The 24975-nt window shown below is 43.4% G+C and overlaps 1 protein-coding gene across 1 annotated transcript in view; it reads right to left on the bottom strand.

Annotated features, from left to right (window-relative positions):
- CPS1 (carbamoyl-phosphate synthase 1) overlaps positions 1 to 24975 on the bottom strand; it is a 98622-nt gene that overhangs the window by 21451 nt on the left and 52196 nt on the right. The window contains exons 22-28 of the mRNA XM_048310348.1: positions 16499 to 16640; positions 14686 to 14751; positions 14081 to 14144; positions 10568 to 10749; positions 4422 to 4616; positions 3788 to 3855; positions 1454 to 1529 (exon numbers count right to left, since the gene is read on the bottom strand). Coding sequence (XP_048166305.1) covers positions 1454 to 1529; positions 3788 to 3855; positions 4422 to 4616; positions 10568 to 10749; positions 14081 to 14144; positions 14686 to 14751; positions 16499 to 16640 — 793 coding nt within the window. The remainder of the gene's footprint in view (positions 1 to 1453; positions 1530 to 3787; positions 3856 to 4421; positions 4617 to 10567; positions 10750 to 14080; positions 14145 to 14685; positions 14752 to 16498; positions 16641 to 24975) is intronic.

Here is a 24975-nt window from a genome sequence, read left to right on the forward strand (position 1 = left end):
GGATGAAGGAAGAAGTTCTTCCCTTGGCAGTCTGACTACACTAGGAAAAAAATAGCATGTAAATCTAGGGTAAGTCTCTTCAGGATCAGAACCAGAGCACCCAAAACCTCATGATGTGCAACTGGTCACGTTTGCAGCAAGCAGCAGTGCCTTGTGTGTGTAGCAGAACCAGATATCATAAGGATCTCATGCGAACACCCTCTCTTTCCCCTATGAATATGTCACGTATTGCCAAGACTCTACAAATGCAACTCCCAGAAAGGCCTCCTGTACCAGGGATGAGAGCTCTCAGAAACAAAGAACAGCATTGCCCAATTCAAGTCAGTCAAGCTGAGACAAATTAAGCTGACTAGGGGTCACTTTTCTGGGCTAGAACCTCCTATAGGGCATCCACTGCCATCACAAAGCCACCCAGCAGCATGACAAAGTGATCTGTCCCACTGAATGGGGCTTACGGCTGTTGTCTGCTCTGCTTCTGCGAGTGTAAACACAAAGCAGAGTACTTCAGATGAAGTACAGAGAGAAGTTAGGCATTTTGGGAGGCTAAGCACTGCTAAGAACCTGGCACACTACCACAGGTTGACCCTATAGTCTTCTGAGAATTAGTTAAATAATTCCTTCTGATGGAAGTAACAGTGCCACTACCCCTCTAAAACTTGTTCAAAGATAGTAATAAGTGGTCTCCTTGCCTCCACACTAACCTATCCTTCAGGATATTATTACTTTGAAACATATCTCCCTTTAATTCCACCATTTCTTGCTGAAAAGCTAAATTTGCACCTTTTGCCTCATACACTTAAAAATTGCATGGTTTTGATCTTGTTCAAGCTTTAACCACCTGAGAATTCTGAGAAAGCAGTAATATGTCTGACTTCCATAGCCAGTTGTGTTTTCATGTGTTTTCAGACAGTTTCTCTTTGATTCATTTATTTTTAACTCCAAGATTTCTGGAGTGCCACAGCCCTGTTCTGAACAGTGACCATTAAAAAAAAAAAAAGAAGAAGAGGAAAAAACCTTCAGAAGAGATGCCAAGATGAAGTTTTAAGTTGTTCAAAGAAGCCAGGCAAAACAACTCAAAAAGTGAGTGAAAGAGGCTACCAGTTCAATGCTGGGTGGCATAACCTGCCACTGGCAAGCCTGGAAGGGTCCCAGCTCAGTGGCCTACATCTATTTACACAATTAACTGGTCAGGAATGTATGCCCAGGTAAAACAGCTGCCTGCTGTTCTTACTCCATGCAGGCATCCTGGTGGGGTCAGTAAGGATGTTTGCACATGCTCCCAAGTTAGGGAGCCTATTAGGGAACAAACTGAGGAGTCAAACTCAGTGGCTCTTCCCCAAGCAAGGAAGGGAAAGAGTGAGGAAGACACAGTAAAGAAACAAAGAGATAGAAAACACAGTAGAGATGAAATAAATAAGGGAAACACAAAAAGAGGCGGGAGCACAAGAGGTACCTGAGAGACTCTGGTGGCTTCTGCTAAGAACTTCTTCATCTCGTCCTCAGTGAATACTACATTCATTGCAGACCCACTGTGAGAATAGGAAAGAAGGGAACACAGGTCAGCTTCCCTTGTGAATTTTAGGGAGAGATCAGTGTAAGGCACCAGGGCACAGGGTTCACAAGGTTACCAACAACCTCTGTATGACAGACTAGCCAAGCAAGCTCCTGACTCCAGCCATTTGCTCTGTTCTTGACTCAAAGAGAGGCAGAGGTGGTACCCAATGACCCTCCATTATCCTTCCCAGAGAAGACAGGAGACCTCCAGAACCATAGTGAAGAAACAAAGAAAGAACTGTGTTTTCATAGCCTTAGTACTGCTGCCAAATCCCCTTCCTGAGCCAAGCCTTTGAAGGTCCCCATAAGCTGGGGGAGATGGCTCCTCAGCCACCCAGCCCCAGTAAGACCCAGACTTTCCCCCTGGGGCAGGTTAGCTGGGAGCTCAGGACAAACATACACTTGGCTCACTTTAGCCCAATTGCTCCTCAGGGACAGATGAAGTGAGGCATGCGTGGGTCGCTGGCAATGGTTGTGACAGTGTAAATCCAGATGCAAATCCAGGTCTGTTCTTTGCTGGCCAATTTCACTGTGTTCCTCCCCTAATGTCTCATTTCTTAAGGGAATAGACACAGTACAGCAAATATCTGAAAGCTGCTTTAATTGTAACAGCCAGTAATGTCAGAGAAGGGATCTGGGAGAGCATGGGTCCAGAGTAAGTGATTCAGGTCCCTTTTAAAGACAAGCATCTTATAAAAAAGATGTTGCATTTCCCATTTCTACCACTGATGCGCAGCTTCCCCTTTGCTTTGTTGGGCAAGCCCACAGAGGCTGTGGGGAAAACTGGAAGAAGGATCTATCCTACAAATCAGTCACTTTATCCTAAGATAAATAGACACAGGTACCTAGGTGATTATATTTACTCCTTCAGCTGATGTAAATCAATAGAGTTCAATAAATCCATGAACTTGTGTCAGTAGTACCACTGAGGATGTGAGCTGGTGTACACAGTGCCTAACTGGTGGGGAAAGGCATTTAGTTTGCAAGGAAACTGGCCAATATTAAAGGTCATATCTGCTCAGAGGATGAAGAAGTCTAGCTATGGACTGCCGCTGTTCTGCAGACAGAGACCAGGCAAAATCTCTCCTAGGGCTTTTCACACTCTCATTCCGCAAGTTTTACATCCTTCAGTTTCATCTTTCTCCCTGGAGTCCCCCTACCCTGCACTAACACACATTAGCAAATACTTAACACAGAAAGGGCCTATAATGGTTTTAATACAGATGGAAACAACAGGCTAAAAGAAGTGATCCCTAGAAATCTGGAGAATTACATCAGGAACAGTTTTTACCTTATACTTAACTATACTCAACTTTACTCCTGACAGGAGGGCTGTTTTCTAACTTTGCTTGAAACCACATTGCAAGTCTTAAGAGACCAGATAGAAAACTCACATTCGGGAGTCTCTTCTAGAGGATATTTCCTTCAGGGTTGAAGTAACCCTTCTCCTTTTCTTCTTTTAAAACAAAATGTGTGCTTTTCCCCCAGTCCCGAAAGCTGATATTGTGCTTCTTCATTTTGATATGGGTGTCTTTCATATAAAAAAGATCCTGTCTCCAATTTATTTTCACTTGTAAACTGTGACCAGCAAACTGCCTGTGCTGAGTCACCCAGCCATAAAGAAACTTTTTGCAGAGAAGAGGGATCATTCAGAACTTGTGAGTTTGCTGTGTGCATGTGCTGGTGTAACCTCCTCAAAAGTCTGGCTGGCTGTTGGAAATGAGGGACTCCATACAATGCCTGTTTAATGAGAAGCAGCTGCCACGGTGTAGTGACATAAAATATGCCTGTAAGCGGAGAAGCTTGGCAAATAAGAAGCGGAATTCAAAAGATGAACTGTCATTTTCTGAAAACCAGATGCCCATCTCAATAAACGGCCTCAGCAGGTTCTCTTCTGTTGTTCCTGGCGGCAAACAATCTTCTGACTTAATTGTACAGGTAACAATCTCAGGAACCTTAAAGAATATCCCAGATGGTTCATGGTTTTGGCTTTGAGATACGCAAAAGCTAATACAGATGAACAGACATTCTTATGATTATGTTCTACCTTTGATCAGTGCCTGATGGACTTCAGGGATCCATTGGCTTTATTAATTGATTTGAGCAGTTGTCTCATGGACAGCTTAATGCCACATATACCTGGCACAGAGTTTTCCACACAGGTCCCCTGAAATTGTTCTCCCTTGTCTCAGAGAGGTTTTTGGAGTTCATATGCCACCTTGCTATGCCTTACCTCAGAACATAAGAGGGCCTCAGCAAACATGGGTAACTCACAGACCTTGCAAATTCAACAGCGTCTCTCTAAAGAAAGGGAGGAAAAACATGCTGTGAACAAGAAAATATTTTAAAGTCATTCCAAAATTCCAATTGTAACTGCATTTGCACTTTACTAGTAATTAAGATGAGGGGAAAGAAGCTGGGGACTGCAGCCTGGACTCAATGTAACACACAGCTTCCTGGTTCCAGAGCTGTCACCTTCAGACCTCCCCTGTACATAGAGCTTCACTGGGAAAAAAAAGCAGTGCCAACATATCTCTATTCTTTTGCAATCTCCACCTGCTAGAACAGATCTCAAGGCTAGCAGGATATCTAAACTAGCCTGTCAGTGGTGCTAACTTCTACTGGGTATATACCCCAGGCTGTGTAAGGTGATTTAAAGACACTTCCTTTCCAGTTTCCACCCACTCCCAGTGCGGGTGTAGCATCACTTTACAGGGATCAAAAAGTTCTTTAACATGGGCAGTGAAAATCTGTCAAATGCCTTCTTTGGAATCTTGAAACATATCAGTGAGTCAGTCCTTCCTGAGCAGATGCACATCCCAGCCCCCATCTGCTTCAGCATTTCCCAGATGCACATCCCAACTTACCAGTGTGCTGACTGCCTTCCAGGGAGCCTGGGCCACATGCAGCTTATCCAAGACAGCTGAGAATATGGAACGATCTTCTGCCTGGTCAATCTGCAAAGGATTTGTGCCAAGAATCTTCACTCCACTCTGGTACAGTGGTACTGCCAGGTTATTGGGAATCTGCCCACCTACAGATATAATGCAGCCGCTGCATCCCTATTGGAGGACAGAAAGGAGCACAGTCATGTCCAAGTTATTTTAACAGGAAGAGCTGTCACAACAAGAATCCAATATTTAGATTATGTCCCTTTGCAGGCTGCTGTGAACAAAGACAGATCACAGGGCCACAAAGATCATCAGAGAGCGGGAGCACCTCTCATACAAAGACAGGCTGAGAGAGATGGGGTTGTTCAGCCTGGAGAAGAGAAGCTCCAGGAAGACCTTATTGCAGTCTTCCAGAGCCTAAAGAGAATTTAATAAAAAAAGAGAGCAACTTGTTACGTGGGCTGATAGTGATAGGACAAGGATGAATGGTTTTAAACTGGAAGAGGAGAGATTTAGGTTTGATGTTAGGAAGAAATTCTTTACTTCAAGGGTGGTGAGGCCCTGGCACAGGTTGCCCAGAGAAGCTGTGGCTGCGCCATCCCTGGAAGTGTTCAAGGCCAGGTTGGATGGGGCTTGGAGCAACCTGGTGTAGTGGAAGGTGTCCCTGTTCACGGCAGGAGGGTGGAACTAGATTATCTTTAAGGTCCCTTCCAACTCAAACCATTCTATGATTTTATCATAATTGTGCTGATCCAGAGGCACCCAGGCTGCAAAGTGTGATTTGCAGTGTGTAGCCTCCCTAACACAGCAATATCCTCCTCACTATCACTCAAAACCGAGAAATAACTGGAGGTCAAATTCCCTAGGAAACCAGAGAAGTTTGCAGCATTCACCCATGATTCCATAAGTCTTGCCTGAACGTGAACCTCTTACTTTGTTTGCATGTCATACTTAGGTGCTTCTGCTTTCCCAGTGAGGAAAAGCACTGAGCTGACACATGTTGCCTTGCTTTGCAGAGGAAGGGCACTAAGCTAGGAACATCCACTACACCCCAACAAACCTCAACACTCTGCTCTGTAGGGTCAGGTCTCCCTCCCACATGCTCCTACACATGTGGACATGGGGACTCTCACTACAACTGAGCCTACCCCCTTTGCTTGCTGTGGCCTTTGGACCCAGCAGCATGAACAAACAAGGTGCTGAGATCTTCTTTCTTTTTCAGTCTAGCTCTTGGAGAAAACAGCCTCTCCCATGCTCATGGTCAGAGACTTGAGCAGACATGGCCAGAGGAGCAGACATTCATGCAAAATCTTTTTTATTCCAGAGATGCAAGGCAATAACCTCCAGCAGAGAGGTAATGGGAAACAACTGGAATTTACAGCATTTTTTTTCTGCCAGCACTGCTACTCAATCAGCAAACCACCTTTCCTAGCCCCAGAAGCCAGACTTGAAGGAGTGTAACAAAGCTAAGCAGAGTCTAGTTCAACAGAGCCCAACACATACAGCCTGCAATGCTATGGACACACTTAGCCCTTTATTTTAATCAATGCTCCTTATTCCTGACTAGCTCCTCATTTCTGGTAGTGCCCTAGATGGCAGCAAGAATTTCAGCGAACTGTCATATGTGTTCATTTCCACACAGGTTATTTGTAAGCACTCCAATTCCAGAGGCAGATGGGGCAGAACAGGTGGCACAGCATCCTCCAGCCACAGTGGAGCATTTCACGTCTGTCACTGGGCAGCACTGCATTTTAAGCGAGAAAATAATAAACAGTAAATAAAAAGAAACAAGTGATCTTGCTTGCTAACACACATCTTTTTACAGGTGCAAATATGGGCTTCTTTTCTTTTTACATAGAATCCCTAATCCTTTCAAGTACAATCTAGTCAGGTGTGAAAATTTTCAATAGAAAAAAGAGGCCTTAGAGTACCTGCAACAAAGAGCACTTTACTTTCAAATTAAAGATGGTGAAACTTTGCCCAAAGAAGAATCTGGCCCACAGAATAGCTCCAGTGAGGAGCTCTTTTGAACTAAATGTGTTTTACAGTTTTACCAACTTCTAACAAACAAGAAACATAAATCAAGTGATCCATGGTTTGGCTCTAAAAGATAGAGAAACAATGTTCTTTTAATTAATAAGTGTGTTTTTCCTGAAGAAGGTCAGCCCCACTGGTCTTCCTGGAAGAGGAATTCCTTCATCAGGGATTTAAAGGGATTTGGAGTGGCAAAACTGTAAACTGAGGGAAGGATGGACTGTGAGTGACTGGGCAAAAATAGATGATAAATGCTAGTACAATCCCCACTCAACTTTGATATGGTTAATTTTCTACCATAATAAAGATCCAACAGTTTGGCATTTAAGCAGCACTCACTATCCCTAGATTATTTGCTCAGCAGGCTAATACACACCATGAGATGATTATTTTTTTCCTTTTCACCATGCCATTATGCTGCTGGCCAACAGCAACCATCTGAAAGAGCTTAGGACAGGCAGTGAAAAAGGACAGGGGCTGTTTTGTGCCCACAAGTGGTTGTCTCATGACATCAGAGCTCACCATCTCTAGCTTGGAAGAGAAATCTATGCCTTACCGCTTCCAGACCCATCCAAAACAGTAATTTCCTCTAGTCCCTGGGCCCCTTATCATCCCACATGGATTAGAACCAGAGTGTGAATAAGCAAACCCCTTCTTGCAGCTTGGAAGGAGGGTAACAAGTCAAAGTAGCTTTGCTTCCAAAGTCAACCAACACCTTAATCTATCCTTGAAATGTGAAGTGTCCCAGCTAACAGCTTTTCCTCAGCTGTTGCTTATTTCTGCCTTTAAAACAATTTTAGTTACTGAGCCTCTAAAATCCAAATACCGCCGACATCAAAGCTGGGATAGAATTAGGGACTCCAGCCCTAAGGAGACAGAGGAGATGGCTTATTCAAGCAGATAGCAAAGAATCATATACTGATTTTTACTCAAGAAGAACCATAAATTGAACCTAGCCGCTGCTTACTTCTTATTTTAAAATTCTGCTGTTGTTTCCCAAAGCATGTTCCCACCCAAAGAGCAGCCACTGTCCTGAAAGGGAACATGACTGCTCCACTGAGAAATGCAGGCAGGCAGAAAGGGACACTGCATATCACTTTGTCACCAGCCATATTTTAATTATAAATAAAATTAATAACATCCTTGCCATTAGATATCTTTAAAATATATGCAATACGTAATCTAGTGAAAGAAGCCTAGAGAGAATTATTTACCCCTTTATAACAAAAATCATTCTTTTTATTGCTACCTTGCTGTTATGTCATTAGTAATAGAGCTGGGGTTTCTTTTTCCCTGAGTTTGAAAACAAATTAGACCATTAAAATTGTACCTAAGAGCCTCCTTTAGTTTTATGAATTGTTTCAGAATGATCTCTGAAACAGAAAAAAGAATCAGTAGAGGCCCTCAAGCAGATAGATATTAAAATAAAAAGGGAACATCTTCTCTGGAAACAAAAAGCCAATAAATCTGAGGGAGGGAATTTTTTTTTTTTAATTATTGTCCTCACAGACTACCACCTAACTCTGCACATTCACAGTAAATTAAACCTTTCTCCAATGAACAGCTCTGTTATGCAGAGCTCAGACTCCAGTGAATCACTGCAGCTGTGAATGTCAACTGGAGGTTAAAGAGGACACAAGGAAGAGAAAGAAAAGGGACAGCTGAGTACATCCCTGGGAGAGGACTGTGTGAAGCTGTAAGCATTTCTTGGTGGGCACCTTCCAGCTGTCTCTGTCCTGTTGGTAAACTTGCTCCTTGATGCAGCCTAATTTATCTAATCAGAAAAATGAGGACAAGTCAGTGCACCTATTTACTCGGCCTTAACAGCTGCCCAAGCTTTGCTGCTAATCCTAACAATGTTTAGGGAGCTGAAATATCATCTCTCTACTGAGGGCCCAGGGTTGTGTCCGTTGTTTGCTGATGTTTTTACGTACAGTTTGTCAATGATCCATGACTTTTCAGTTATTTCCAACAGTTCATTGTCCATTGAAACACCAGAGGAGGCAAATGGCCAGGAGAGGTTAAAAGAACAGTCTGAAATCATGACACTGTTCATGCTTTGTTTATGAAACTGGGAGAGATGGCTGTCTACAGGATTGGCGAGGGATCTCTGAATCAGATAAATTTTTAACTTGATCTTTCTCTTAGGGGCAGAATTCCAACTGCATTTGCCTGAGGAAGTATTCCGTTAACAGGACATTAGCATTTGGTTCACTCCTTTTTCTAAAGAAATGACATGTAACAAATAATACATCTTAGACTACACCATACTGGAGGTCTGGGCTCTGCCCCCAGCTCTGCCCAAGTTCTTTTGCATTACTCTGTGTAGGCCTATCTACTCCTCATTTTCCCTACTTGCAAATTAGGCATAATAATACCATTACCTTATGTCGCTGCTGAAGAAAAGTGGTTTTACTATTTGTATTTACTATTCCCCTTGGGAATTATTAGACAGTACAACACTGATTTTGGATGTTTCAGCTCAGACTTTGATGGCTTTAACACCTCCAGCACAAGCTGGTTGTTTTCACACCCATGCCAGAGTAGCAGAATCCTCTGGATGCTAACAGAAACCACAGGATGCTGCTACTAGACCTGGAGATCTGCATTGCCTCCCATCAAACTGGCCAAGCCTTGCTCTGACAAGCAGGATAATGCAAGTTTCAATATGTATTCATTATCCTGTTCACATATTTTTCTTACCCAACTTGCTAATTACTAGCACTCCATGTGGAAATGAACACTCTCATCACCTATCTCTACCTTCTCTTTGATCCTGCAATAATTAGATGTTGTATTTCATCAGCGTTATTTGTCTGACAAACTGTCACACCAGTTTCTTCCATGCCCCTGCTCAGAAGTTCAGTTCTGTTAAGTAAACAAGAGTTCAGTGCTTTTAGAGCTGAGCCTCCTGGATAATCCTAAAGCATACAAAAATCAGCCTTTATGAGTCCAGAGAGCCACCAGAGTCTTTTGGCCTGTTGTAAATCCATGTTTTCCAGTAGTAGTCTCTGTTTTAACAAAAATTTAAAGAAGAGGTAAAACAACCTGTACAAACAGGAAAGTATGAACATACAATTTAAAAATGGTTGTAGACAGTATTTTGCAAATGGCTGAAGAACAGAGCCTAGAGTCTGAGACAATTTCTGATGTGCTTGTGCCTAGTTCCAAATCTGGGAATGATCAAAACATGGCCAGATTATAAAACCCTTTTAGAAATTTGCACCCATTCACAAAGGAGATGAGCTCAGATCCTAATATACCAGGAAAAGGAGCCAAGAAAAATCACAAGTTTAATATGATCTGGGTTCTCCGAAGTTGCTTCAGCAAGTTACATGGCCAACCCATGCTGAATTTTAGGGTAGATGAAGTTCCTGAAAGCACCTTTTAGCCTCAGCCACGAATCCTAAATGAGTGTGTTACCCTCTAGAAATCAACATTTTCGATATTGGAGCCAACTGTTTGCATTATATATCCCCTCATTATCAAATATGCCTGGCACTCTTCTCCATCTCTTAGATCAGCACTTCTGAACACTTGAAAATTGCTAAAAGACCAGTGCAATGTCTGGATCAGGAGCTGCAACATTTTATAGTTTGATGACAATTCCAATGCCCCTCCCTGATCTGCCTGCCTGTATGCTGGACCACATCCACTTGCCAACTGTACTGCAAGGCCAAGCCTGCAAGTTCTTGAGCACATGGTGTGATGCACAGAACTCCTTCAACTGCTCCAGGTGGAGGACTTGTACTTCAAATCAAGGGTGTGCTTAACTGCTAAAGCCCAGCAGCGCAAGGGCAGAACAGTTTGTGCAATAAATGTCTGTGCAGCAAATTAAGCCTGCTTGTAAATATTGCATAATATGGCATCTTGCAAAATAATTTAATATTTATTTGGCATTCTTTATTGAGCAGCCTGCTAGGAGCATCAGTGATGTGTAAAATGCAACATCGGGATCCAAAGCAAACAGCTTTTGCGAGCAAGCTCTCTCCCCTCACATCCAGCTGCTTTGCAAGCTAGTGACAGGAATTTTGAAAAGTTTGGGTTGCTTCATGGCTTTTCATGGCAGTGCTTCTGCTTTTCTTTACCTCATATTGGTAGATGTCCAGGATCCTTTCCAGTGACAGCTCCTCAAAGTACAGTCTGTCACACTCATCAAAATCTGTGCTCACTGTCTCTGGGTTGCAATTCACGACCACGGTCTTGTTGCCAAGCTGACGCAGTGTGCGGATACTGGAGACAGCACACCAATCAAACTCCACGCTGCTGCCTGCCAGGAGACAGAAAAGTGGGCAAGGAAAGGAAGGATGCAGAGAAGAAAACATAAACAGACGTTCTCAGCACTCGAGCTTAAAAAAGAAAACAAAAAGCCGGCATTGCCTCCTGTCAGCTCAGAGCCAGAAATGTAATTGTCCTCCCACAGAAATTAATCATCCACAAAACAGGAACTTCCAAGCACAACAGGTAAGTTGGCTCAGCTGCTCAGGAGTGATAGACCTCTATAACATATCTGTCATCCTGTGCTCATAAACACTTCAGTGGGCTCTTTCTGCTTATCCAATCACTGCTGCCTCCCAAACAACGCCCTCTGAGATAAACTAAAGAGTGGGGTAAACTAAACTGAGTTCCTGTTATTATAAGACAATGCTGTTTACTCCAGGAAATACAAAGCAGTTGCACAGATGTGGTGTGAAGAACAGACAACTGAAGTGGGTTTTACCTTCCAGAAGAGCTAAACCAACAACAGAAGAATTACATCTCAGTGGGTTTTACGTTCCCGTACACTGACTCCAGGTAAGCCAGATCAGTAGAACAAACTTCTACAGCCACTCTGTGATCTTTTGATCTTGCTTTAAAGGCTACAGTGACTATGGCAACACTGTGGGGCGAGCACATCCTACTGTCCCGAACCCTGAATAAGCACTGTGGCTATCTTGAAAGGAAAGAGGCACAGAGGGGGCTTGGGTGGGCACCAGGGCTTGGTGCCTGGCCTTGGGCAAGCTGCAGCTCTCAGGACTTGGGCAATGCTGCAGGCTCCAGGGAACACTGGAATCGAGACTTGTGCAAACATCTACTTGTGCAAACTACCCCATACATTTCTATACTCAAACATCTAAGACAGGTACCATAAACAGAGAATGATGCATATTAAAGAACATCATTAAATGGTTATGCTTACAGTCTACAAGAAAACCTTGGCCTCATCATGCTGCATTCACAGTCGTTACATGATCGTTAACCACTGATATTATTTTTATATATAATTGTGTGATAGAATTTCAGTCACTGTTTAATTGCTGCCCCCCACCACCTAGTCACAAACTGATGGCTGTCACAGGTCACTCCCTGACAGGCACATAAGTTGTTTCCCCACTTCTGTCAAACACGAACCTCAAAACATGCCTAAGCTTCAGTTAAACCCCACAGAAAATAGAGGAAAATCAAATCTGAAACTGGATGTTGCCCAGAAGGGACACCAGATGCTCATTCTTGTTTTGTATTCCACTTCCATTATGCAGGTATTTTTATATGCATAAGAAACCTCAACTTTGGAACACAATGGTCATCTGGAGCCCTCATCTGAATGCTTCAGATACAACCTCGGAAAACAGCTGAACAGCTGTTAAGTGTGTTCCAGGCACATCCAGTAATGATCATATCCAAACATGGGAAAAGGGTTGACAGAAAATAAATAGTATTACTAGTAATGACTGTTGTAACATAACCAGACACTGCTCCTCAGGAGACAATTACTACATCAATACATGCATGTTTTTGAACTCACTTTCACATTTCAATCACATTGAGTCTACATGCACACCTTAAAACTTGGAGAGCACTCTGTCGGCCCATGCTAGTGGTGGAAATATATTTATACTGCTTTTAGGGATGACACACAAACAAACCCCCTCCTGGGACAGGAGATCCCCTCTTGGCAGCAGGTGAAGGGCAAGGATTGCTGAGGCGTCATGTGTGCTGGAAAGGTGCGCCAAAGCAAGCACTGAAGTTCAAGAGTGTGTAACTACACTGACTCACATCATATTTCTATTTGGCATATTAGTTTACAAGAAACTTCAAAAAAACCACTTCGGTTTGAATAATTTTCTTTCTAAACACATAATACAGCATGACTTTTTAAATGGCCTCACTTCCCTCAAATATTTTTATTTCTTTGCAGAAGTGTGAACATATTCAACATTTTCCTGCAATATTTTTCAAACTATTTTCAAATAAAATTCGTAAGGGTTGTTCTGTTTCTTTTTAACCTAAAACTTAGTTGTCACAAAGGAATTAAGAAAAATAATGTCACATGTTTAACTTCCATCCAAATAATTTAGCCTTTTCTAACCTGGAAGAGAACACTAATTTGATCCCACTGAATTCTGATTACAATTCTGAAAGCATAGAGGAAAAGCACACTGCTTACTTGCCTTCAAAGGATAAAAACAGAGAAAAAAAATCAACTTGGCTATTGCACCCAGGAAAAAAATATTTTACAGGTCCAAGTAATGGTTTCCTCTAGCAGCCTTTATTTAGCTGCAACCTCTTCCAAAGATGGTCTTGTTGGATCTAATCAAAGCTGCAGAGCAGATCAGACCAAGAACAGACCTGCATGTCTAATCTAAGCAATGAGTTGTTTTAGATGAACAGTGCAAAATGTATTCACATACATTCAATCAACTTATGAAATAACACTGCCATCCTTTTCATTTTTTGTAGCTATGCCGCACAGCCTGTTGAACAGCAGAAGTGTTCACAAAAAGTAAGCCTAATCATAGAGTGCTGCTCCTGATTTCACTCATCTCAACATTAACGCTGGAAGTGGAGTTCAAAAAGACATGTCCTACAAACAGCAACAGGAGTTCAGCACATGACCTCTCCATCCAAGCAAAACAAATGGATGCAGTTTTCAATTCCAGCTTTCATAACTCATCACCAGTTCTGGGAGATGCAGAGCAGAAGTATTTCTGAATAACAAGCAATTTTTTTCTTGTCAATAATTGCAAACTATTTGGAGACATCCATGAAAAGAAAAGTGAAAATCATCATCTACAGAATTCAACAGTCTGTCTACCCAATACTCACAGCCACAAGGAAACTCTTACTCTGTATAATGATCTGAGTGGGTTGAAAAAACAGCATACAGAGAATTGCTTATACAAAAGCAGCTGAAGAGATCAAAATATTTTCAGAGTCACCTACACTTACAGATGTAAAATGCATAGTGACAATATCATCAGGAGCTGGCAGTAAACATATAAGATAGGTATGGGAGCAACAAACTTCTATACAAGGTATGAGGTTCTCAAGATCTTAACCTGCGAAAAAAGTAAGATTAAAAAATTTCTGTAAAACTTTGTGGAAATCACAACTAAGTACCATGTGAAAAGTAATAAAATTCTCCTGGCTTTTTTCCAGGACATGAAATGAAATCTCCAAGCAAGTATAAAATGCAAACCTTCTGCTAGGAATTGATGTCCTGTGTACTGTGCTCTGGAGGGTTTTTTCACCATATGAGGAGAGGAACAAAGGAACCACAAGACTATCCAAAGAAGGCTTGAGGGTACAAGGAGAACAGAGGAGTTGTAAGAAAGATTTACCTATGTGATATGGTCCACAGCCCAACACCATCACTCCACAGTCATCAAATTTTACATCATGTTCCTGGGAAGGGAGACAAAAAAGTCATTAGGATCTGTACTCCACAGCACCTAACTCCGTGCTTTTCAGAATAAACAGTTTCTGGTGTTCAGCCCAAATCCAGCAACCTGATCCTTCAGGGCTGCAGTCTGATCTTGCTTACTGCAGTGTAAATCAAGTGCATCTCTCCTGGAATTAGCACCCAGACCAAAAGAGAAACAGCACCTCTAATATGGCTGTTCAAGCAGCCTAAGGACCTGTGAAGTTTCATATAAAAATAATGTTAGGATGAGATAAGGGAAATATCACTTCTGCACTCCCAGCATCTACCTGTGCATGTATATGACAGGCTCTTAACAACATAGGGGCGTTAACAGTAAATGCACTGGATCAGGTTTGGAGCAAGAGAAAGTTCCAGGCCTGCTGTAAGGGGATTATATGTAACACCATCCAAAAGAATTGCTAGAGAGACGGAGGCATCTGCAAGACTTCCAGAAATAACATGGAATAGGGAAAAGAGATCAAACCAGACAGCAATGAGACTGTTGTTTCCAAGGGTGCCTACCTGCCCACTGTATGTGGCGTAGAGGTAATTAGTCACCGCTGGGTATTCTGCTGCCAGGGTGTCAATCTGTACAGGGAAAAAAGGGGGATTGTGACTTGGCCAGTGCAAGATCTTTCCTACATGCAGATGTTTGGGTTCTTTTCTTTTGCCTCTTTCCCTTCCTACTGCTGTTTCACTCCTGTTATTTTCCTATCATATCTTTCCTCATAAGGAGGTGACCTGAACTGTCCTGTGCTGTTAACGCAGCATATGCCTGGCCTTCCCCCGACCCTACAGTTCAGTCAACACAACACTTACCATCTCCTTCTAAGCTGCAGTTCTAGCTCTGTACCTCTTTGGTCAAACACCTACACAGCCCAGGAACTTTCCCCTAGTTGTGAAGGCCCTCATTCTCTAGTTTGTTCAGTGGATTACACAGATTCCTCCAGGTCTTCTGTCCTTTTTACCTAGGCTGTCTGGAATCTTCAGACTCTACCCTTGACCCCATCTTATTCCTATGCTGAATACAAGCACACACACAATATCACTTAGAAATCTTGTGGAGTGGCCGCGCAATTACTATGTGTTTATGTTACAGCTCGTGCTTTGATAATTAAATGGTACACAAACCAAGAGTGATTTTCAACCACCTTTTGTATGTGGTTTTCAACAATTTCTTATGTAATTAGTCACCAGAGAGCCTAGAAGAATAATTTGCCCACCAGGCTGTTCACAAACTATTTGTGTCAACTACTCATGACATGTTATACTTGGTAACCAGTCCATCTAAGTCACCAGTGACTGCTGAAGTTTCCTGAATGAACATCTGAAACACTTCTACAGAGATTATGAACAGGGAACAATACGAAAGCAGTCTTGACATGAATTTCTACATGCTATACCATTTAAAAATCTGTCCAAACTTCAAGCACTTCCAGGAATCCCCACTGGCTGTTCAAATCCTTGTGAATAATCGAGAATGTGACCTTACATCATTAGTGCCGTGTGTCTGCTGCTCATTACTGTTGCTAATACTGCAACTTGTACTTCATGGCTCAAGAAGAAACATATGCTTTGAAGGCGTACAGGCAGGCACAAGTAGAATGACCTTATTAAGTGTACCTTGGCACACAAATCAATACAGTGCTACAGTGCCATATGCAGCTGAAAGAACACAGTGCAAGACCAGGCAAGTTTCTGTGGCCAGGTGAGCCACAGAACACAAACAGCAGCTGGGGAACAGAAGACTTGGCACCTGGAACTGGGCCTGAGGATACAGATGAACTCTTTCAGAAACATTCAGTAGTTTGGGTTGGGTTTTTTCCCCTCTTTAAGGACAGAAAACCAGCTGGTGGCAGTTTAATACCAACATACCTTAAATGCAACAGCCAGCACCTAGTGACACTGCCATGAATACCAGATGAGCTCATTAGGCTCATGCTATCACAATGAACAGCAAATGAACCCATAACAATAGCACACTTCAAATAAAGTATTAGCCTGTAAAAAATTAGTACCAAGAGAGAAGAGATATGCTCTTCATGGTCCTACCATGGTGAGCCAGCATTTTCAGCCTTTTCCTGAAGCCACATAGCTGTGTTTCCCCCTCAGCCACAAAGAATATGAAAAAGAATATTCTGAGATTCTCTTTGGGAATGTTCATGGCATTGATGCCTGTAGTGCAGAAGGAACAGCTATATGGATGAACTGTGTTCTCCTCACGTCAGCATCAAAACTCTTGAGGATGTTAATAGAGCCAGAGGTTTCTAAAGACACAGAGGTCTCCTGCCACTCTTGGAAGCCCCCACCAGGCCCATTGATGTTTCTCACATACCTGTTTCACCCAGGGCACTATATTCTTCCTCAGTCTCAGCTGACGGCACTGGACTTCAGTCAGCCTCAGGCATTTCCCAATCTGCTTGTCAGAGAACCCCATCTGTTTGGCTCTCCTCAGTGTCTCTTCTGGAACTGTTTTGCTGGGATTAAATAAGAAGAACACCTCTGCATTAGGCTTTACAGGAACAACTAGAAGGTACATTGTTGGGGCCCTCCCCCTGCCATGTGGTCCTGGGAGAGGGGCCCGGGGGGAGAGGCATGGGGTTTCCCTAGCCCCTGGTCAGCCTTGTTCCCCATTGGTTGTTTTGTGTTCCCCTGCACGGGCAAGGACCCTCGGGTCCCGTGATTGCCTCAGTTCCTCGGCAGAGCCCCGGCCATGTGGGTGGGAAAATAAACATCTCTGAAACATCTATCAAGAATCAGTCTATATATATATTCTTTCCACGGGCCTCGTTGTCTGATACATTGTGTTGCAGTATCCGCACTGTAACAAATGGTAGAGAAATGCTGGCAAGACACTGATCCCTAAGGACAGAAAATTCCTGAGTAAAAACCACTCTAGATCTCTGTCTTCTCGCCTTGGTTTGGATATTCTCTCTAAGTTATGGAGGAACCGTGGAAAGACTCTTGGCTCTCAGAGCCACATATGGACATTTATCTTAAACTTGAAAAGATTCTTGAACAACAATTTGTAAATTTTAGCTTAATTCAAGCTCAAAAGGAACTGAAACACTTCCTGGCATGGTTGTTTAAGAACTTTTTCTATGTTTCTTGGGATTTGATTCTTACCAGAGACTTTTGGAAGACCGTTTGGACACAGTTAATTTCTGAGTCAAAATATATGCCGATGGAAGAATATTTTCATGAATATTATTTAATTACCGAGACTGTTGAGCAATGTCAGCTGTGTCTTGGCGAAGGGAAGCCTGCCTCAGAGTCCTGCAACCCAGGCCACATGCACCGAGCGCTCTGTGAGCAGCAGTGAGGCAGTTCCCGCGTGCGGGCGGAGCGACGTGAGCTGCAGTGTCGGCAGCAGAGCGAGGCGCGGCGGGAGCCTGCTCGGCCCCACACAGCATGCGGTGGAGCGAGCCCTGTGAATGCCCGACTGAGAGGGGTGGCGCATGGGTGGCGGCCGGTGGCGGTGGAATGGAGCTGTGGCTAGCCGAAATGCATGCTAGAGCAGGGCGCAGGGGGGTCGTCGCTTGGGGGCATGGCCAAGACGTGGGTGTGGCCCCAGGCAGCGGCAGCCCAGCTGAGAGCACAGGCGGTGGTGCGTGAGGAGCTGAGCGGCATGGCCCGTGCGGCCCCGAATGCGACCCTGGGAAGAGCGCGCAGGCATGAGCAGCCCCGATGGTCCCAACAACCCTGGCAGTTCCAACACGGGAGCAAGCAAAAGCCAAAGAGAAAGCAAAAATGTAGCGAGACAGAAAACAGCAGCCACTTGGAAAAAGGAAAAGATCACCGTAGCTAAGGTTTTAGGAATAGTAAAATGGTATAATGTTAAACAAAATTATGGATTTATAACAAGATGTGACAACCAAGAAGATATATTCGTTCATAGAACTGCTATTAAAAAGAATAACCCTGAAAAATACATCCCAAGTTTAGGAGATGGAGAAATGGTACAGTTCAAAATTGTGCAAGGTAGAGAAGGGTTACAAGCAGGAGAGGTCACTGGACCGGACGGTATTTCTGTAAAAGGCAGTATATATGCTAAAAATCGTAGTGATGTTAGACAATATCTCCATTATAAACCCCCCTACAGTCTCCCTTTCCTAATCCCACCTTTCCCTTTTACCCTATGTCCTATTACCCTCAGTGTATTCCAAATCCGTTTTTTCACCCATGGTTTCCCTCACAAAACCATGCCTTTGCCAATTGTCTCCCCAAAAATCCCTTTCCAATGCCGAGGGGGGGGATGAAGAGGGGGAGGGAAGAAATTAACTATTTTTGTTCAGCGTTCCAACAGGTACAAATAGAAGAAACCCTCTCCTGCCTCAGTTTCCCCACAAAGCATGCCCAGAAAGTCCTGTCTCCCTTCTTTCAGCCTTAAGATGTTCCACAGAATCTGTTTGGACATTTAAAGACTCAGGAGGGTGGCTTGTTTTGTTTTAAAATTGTTCTTGTCATGTTTATCCAGTTGTTTTCAATGTTAAGTTTTAAATCTCTTTTTGTTAAAAATAAATGGGTGAAATGTTGGGGTCTCCCCCCGCTGCCATGTGGTCCTGGGAGAGGGGCCCTGGGGTGGAGGCACGGAGTTTCCCTGCCCCTGGTCAGCCTCGTTCCCCATTGGTTGTTTTGGTCCTTGCACGGGCAAGGACCCTCGGGTCCCGTGATTGCTGCAGTTCCTCGGCAGAGCTCCGGCCATGCGGCTGGAGAAATAAACATCTCTGAAACATCTATCAAGAATCGGTCCATATATATTTCTTTTCCACATGCCTTGTTGATTGATACGTGTGTTGCAGTTTCCCTACTGTAACAGTACATGAGTATTTTCGTCTCTACACTGCATAGAGTTGCTATAGGATCACGCACGTGAAGAAAAGGAAGAAGATTCGAACATAAAACGTCTTTTTTGCCCTAGGTGCCCCACACAAACACCTCTGAGGTAAAGTCTTCAGGCAGACTGCAAGCAGTAGGAAGTAAAACATTTTCCTTCCCTGCATTTTTGAGACAGGAATCAGTGACTTATTATGAGATCCATCAGCCTAGTACAAGTTTACTGTACCCTAAACAACTGTATGGTCATTTACCATTTCAGCCTCCACAGAGGACCTACAGAGATTCCTTTCTTGGATTCAGTATCCCTACAATTCTGTGCCCAAATTTTAACTTAGTATCTTCCTTACATTCTTCCTCCCAGTCTAAATTTTAAACCTAGGCCTCACCAGACTGGGGTCGACCAATCATTATGTATGTGCTTCCATCTCCTGCCTCTCATTGCAGCTCCCCACTCCACTCAGAGGCATGAAATTCCTGAAGCTCTGGAATGAGCCATTCAGAGGCATAACTGTGCCCTGACCCTGTGACCACTGTGCTGAGCTGGGAGACATCCCTACAATTTTTCCCAAACAAGTTTTCCTTCTCTTGTTGAAGATGTTCTGCCTACCTTCTGAAATGGCCATCTTTGGAAAAAGCATCTCACTTAAGAGATCTGTAGCAGAAACAACCAACCTTTAGAGGCTCACACACAAGGAAGGTTTTTTCTTGTAACAGTCTCAATATTCTCTTTTCCATATCATTAGTGTTGCTTCTTGCATTAGGAAAATTGAGAGGGGGGATAGACCAGGTAAAGGAGGGGCACCTTTTTTGATTTCACATTTACAACCAGGGTCTCTTAATACTTCCATACATTCTTGTTCTCCTGGTTTTGCTTTTCAGAAGTCCTAGTTTATGTTGTTTATTTCAAACACATTGCTTTCCCCTTGCCATTTCTGAAGATCAACATTTTCCTGTCCATTTTGCTCTTCATTTTTTTCATCCTCTCCATTCCTTCCTCATTCAGTCTACTCTTTTCTCTCCTACTCTTCGCCCCACTGTGTTTTGACTCCACCCTTACAGTTTCTGCCTCCCTCTCTTTCTAAGCTACCTTTTCTAAGCTTAGCTTTTGCAAAAACATAAAAAAGCCTGTATTTTTATCAGCATTTCTGCTTTACATCTTCATTGCCAAGAGCATTCTTGCCTGCCCAATAAATCAGTATTTTATGAGCAAGCAAGCTCTGAATCAGGAAAAAGGAATGATTAACAAACAAGCAATTTTCCTAAATCAGAGCTTTTGAATAATGTCCTTTGCTTGATGGTATTTTAAAATAAATAGTATTATTTTATTTGCATGGGAGAAGAGGGGTAAGACCATTTTATTGAAATGTGTCAGGAAGCTGAAGCATGAAAGGGAGTCATTGGACTGGATTTTCTACTCTGGCTTAGGCACAGAGCAGCTCTGCTGCCCTCAGTAAAGTTAGGCTAGTGTGAAACAGATGAGAGTCACACGTGTCAAACCAGCTGTTCTGAGAGCAGAACTGGGAACCAGAAACTCTGGGGCTCAGATCCCTGGATAGATAGGATTTGCCCTATGAATTTCCCAATGCCACCTCCCTCCTTGCCCTGGAGTATGCGAAGCGAGTGCTCCAACTTCGTGCAACAGAACAGGAGAAAGGGAAAGCTGGAGAGAATTTGCAGGAAAGAAACACTCACAATAACTCCTCTTCTCTGTGCCATGTCCCAGCCTAGCCCCACAGACAGCCTGCTCTGCCCTCAGGGGACTCCAGGCAGGAGCACCACCTACACCCTGGATCTCCTCTACAACTTTAACCACGTCACCCTTCTTACTCCCGCAAAGCCTCCTCTTCATTAGTGTCAGAAGGGAAATTGTGTCTGCCACATCCCTGGAAGTGTTCAAGGCCAGGATGGACAGGGCTCAGCATAACCTAGGCTGGTGGAAAGTGTCCCTGCCCATGGTAGAGGGTGGAATGAGATGAGCTTTAAGATCTCTTCCAACCCAAACCATTCTATGATTCGGTGAAAAAGTTCTGCCTAATCCAGCAGGCTGAGCTTTCCTGGTTTTGGATTTCCCAGTAAGACCCACTCTGTGGCACCATACTATGTTAAAACTCATGGTTTCTGTGCTCTAATACCTCCACCAGAAACTCTCCTGCTTCTCTTCAGCCCATTCTGCTTTCTGATGTCAGCTCAGAGGCAGGACATGCACAAACCATGAACACTAGAACTAAAGGCATGGATGTGTGTTTTACAGGAGCAAATAGAGCAAACTCCACCAATTCTCTGTCAAAACTGATGCTAGCAGTCACCAGCTATTAAGGACTCAGCCTCCTCAGAATGAGTGAGTAGACCTGATGACCCCAAGAAAATGAGCCTTTACTCCCTTGCCTTCCCTCCCTTCTGCCTCAGGAACACACATAGCTGGCTGTCATTTGATTACTGTCAGAGACAGCAAATTGCCTTCATTTGCAGCTTGTTTTCATTTCGTTTCTTGTATCTCATTATAGCAATATTATTCACTGTCACCCTCCCAGCTGGGAGGGTAGAACAAAAGCAGTGATTATTTTGCACCATGATTCATTTGCCTTGGGCTAGCAGCTTAATTTAGGTTAGGCCACTTACTAATCCATGCAGAAAGGTAACTAGTTTCTTATAGGACAACCAGCATGCAAAAGAGGAAAGACTCTTCCTAGTTCCTAGGAAGTTCCTAGAGGGGAAATGGAACCATGCATTTTCTCCATGCACTTTTTCCTCTTCTACTCCCAATGCATGATAGGAGAAGCCAGCAGCATTGGTCCACCATATTTAATGGGAACTGAATCAGAGAATTGCAAATCCTCAGCCCTGGTGTGGAAATCAGGCTGCCTCTCTACATGTACTGGACATGCATTTTCATAATAGAATAATTTCCACTTACTAATAATGGTAGTTTTTAGCATTTATGTCTCAGCTTTCATGGAAATAATATAAAGAAACATGCAAACAGAATGGTAGGCTGATGCTTATCTTGCAGATAGCAAAACAGACATGCAGAGGTTAAGGGGTGACAATTTTTAAGATCCAGCATTCCCACTGCCTTTGCTCAGAGACAGCCCTTTAGACAAGCTAGAGACACTAAAGCCAGCAAGAGCAGAATCAGGCTGATCTCTTTGAATATTTGAGAGCAAATAATCCTTCAAGCTCACCAGAAATCCAGCACCAAAAGACAAGACAAAAATTCTCAGTTCTGGATATACCAAATCACATGACCCAGTCCTACATCACTGCCTCCCACTTTCCCCTGGAGCATCACTTACTTTTCCAACACAAAGCAAAAAGTCTTCCAAAGATTAAACTCCCTCACTGGTTTAGAATCCATTCTGAAACAAGGGAAGACTAAGTGACCATGATTTCAGACTTCTATAATGCTCCTTTTCCTAACGCTTGCCTTTGCAAAATGAAAGTCAGGAGTTTTAGAGCTTCAAAACCAGACAATTAGACTTTTGCACACTGCCATAATTATTAAATGGTTGTTCACCTCCTCAGAAAGCTGAAGTCCCCTGCTCATTTTGCAGTTTATAAACAAAGCAAGCCTTCCCCCAACCTTGCTTATGACTCCATTTCAGCTTCCAGTGTTGATTTGTAGCTGCTTTTAGTTTAAAATTCCACCCTGTCATCTTTGGAACTCCATCCACTCACTTCTTTGATAATAAATGATAAGAGAAAATGGAATAAATTCTGCTTAATGAGGAAATTTTCACCTGGCACAGAGAACCTGGAGAAATCTATTAACTGACTGAGGAACGCTGACAGCACTGAAATTATCAGGAGACCCCGCTTGCTTCAGCAGAGCCCTCTCTTCCACTTGACCAGCTTTCATATGATCCACCAATAAAGATGCCAGCAGAAGAAACACTCTTTTTCTTGTCTCCCAAATCAGGCTCTGCTTCTTTTTAGGTATGTTGTCAAGTTTATGTCCATCCACGTATTACTAAGGCACATGTAAATGGGCCTTGATCAAAAGGATCAGGAATATTTTGTGAACTGAGAGCCACAGCTGGGAGCATTTGGGACACAGCCTACTGCATGCTGTGTCCCAGTTAACATGTGCCCTGTAAGCTCACAGGCTCATCCCTGCACCGTCACCTCTGCCTCATTTCAGCAGCTACAAATGTGGCTTGGATATGCACAGAGGAGCTGCAAAGGCGAGCACACTCCAGCCCATAGGTCTTGAATTCGGCTCCTCCCAAGTCTGAAGGGATTTAAGCCCAGACTAAACCTTAAGCCCAGTTTCACTATGGCAAGCAAAGTGGACCAAAAGTAAGAAGCACAGGAAGCAAAATGCATTATGCCCAGTCCTGAGAGAGCTCTTCCTTTCTCTGTAGTCATAGGCCTGCAGAGTGTCACAAAGCTGCTGAATTTCAGGCTGAATTATGTACAAAAACATATTCTTTCTCACTCCCTCACTGTCCTGCTCTGCTTCAAGGCTCCTAGTGGTTTCCTTGATTACTTCTGATGTTTTACAAGATTTTGAACATGCTACAATTAAAATAACAAGATCATGGTATAAATTCTCTCCCTGCTCCTCTTCTCAAGGAGGCAGATTGTTACCAGTTTTCCCCTCTTAAGAAACTCATGAGATGACTAACAAAAAACTGTCAAAGGAGTGTTTAGAGAAGCAGGAGCCGTAAACCAACAAATCTCACTCACAGAACAATTGTCACTCCAGCACTCTGCACCTTTAACATTCTGGTCCCCGGGCTAATAAATCTCATTGTGGACATCTTGATTTAAGTAACATGAACCTCACACTGTGCCCTAAGACCTGAACGACTCACTCACAAGAATAAATGAGCTAAACCAGCAGCTCACGCCAAAACACAGCCAAGAAATGGGTCGTAGATGTTTCCTGAAAGCCTGTTTTCTACCCCTGGTAAAAGAGAGCTTTGAGGTCTTTGCTGGGATGCCATGGTACAGACTTCCCTGCTCCTAGCATAGTACATACATGTTACAGAGACTCCCCAATGGCTTTTTAAGGCAATGCCTGTATATCCTCTGCATCAAGGAAAACATACATATTGCATGTTCACAAATGTACAGATGCTTTGAAAGAAAATACAGCCACAAAATTATTACCGATGGCTCTACAAGACAAACAGAAAGATCTTATGTTAGATCCACACAAAGCACAAGCAACAGTGCTGAATAGCTGCTTGTATTTTATTCTCCTCATGTACCACATTCTGAACTTGTTCCCAAACCTTTCCTGCCCTACAGTTCACAAAGAAGACAAAAGTAATCTTCCTTGTTAGCTAGAGAGGAGCACTATGAATATGTCAGTGACCATTCCTCAAATGGCATAAATCAGCAGAGCCTCAGTTACTATCACGGGACCTGGTCTGCTTGATTCCCACACAAGACCTGTGTGAAGCACTCTGACCTGTCCCAAAAGCACACGGGTCAGCAGGAACTGCTGCTGAGATAAGTGGGGGTGCAGCAGTCCCCGTTGAAGAGCACAGGTTATTGATGGCCTGAGTTTCCTTCCCTGCAGTGCTTCCCAGCTCACCTGCTGGTGCCAGGTTTTCATTCCAGCACCTCTATTTCCTCCACCACAGGGAGGCTTCCAACAAACAGCTTTCTAAGCACACCTTGCAGGTACCCAGGGACATGGGCTCCCAGAAGGCATTTGCAATAAACAACTTCTCCCATGGGCAATTCAGCAGAGCACCCAGCTACAAATGCTGAGCTAAAGTGGGTCTGCACCCTCACACTTTTGTCTTTCCCCTTTATTAACCCATGTCTCTCCAGGAATGGCAAGAGCGATAGTCAGTACTGCACTTACTCCTTTCAAGCAAACAACAGGTCAGGAGGTGTTTTCACAAAACACCCACAGAGCAAGGACATATTTTCCTTCAAAACAAAGCTCCAAATTATAGAATGATCAAAATATGATTGGTGCCATCATTTCCCACTGTTAGCAGGCTGGCTAATTCAGTA

Source organism: Corvus hawaiiensis, chromosome 7 (assembly GCF_020740725.1).
Source record: "Corvus hawaiiensis isolate bCorHaw1 chromosome 7, bCorHaw1.pri.cur, whole genome shotgun sequence".
Taxonomy (NCBI): Eukaryota; Metazoa; Chordata; class Aves; order Passeriformes; family Corvidae; genus Corvus; species Corvus hawaiiensis.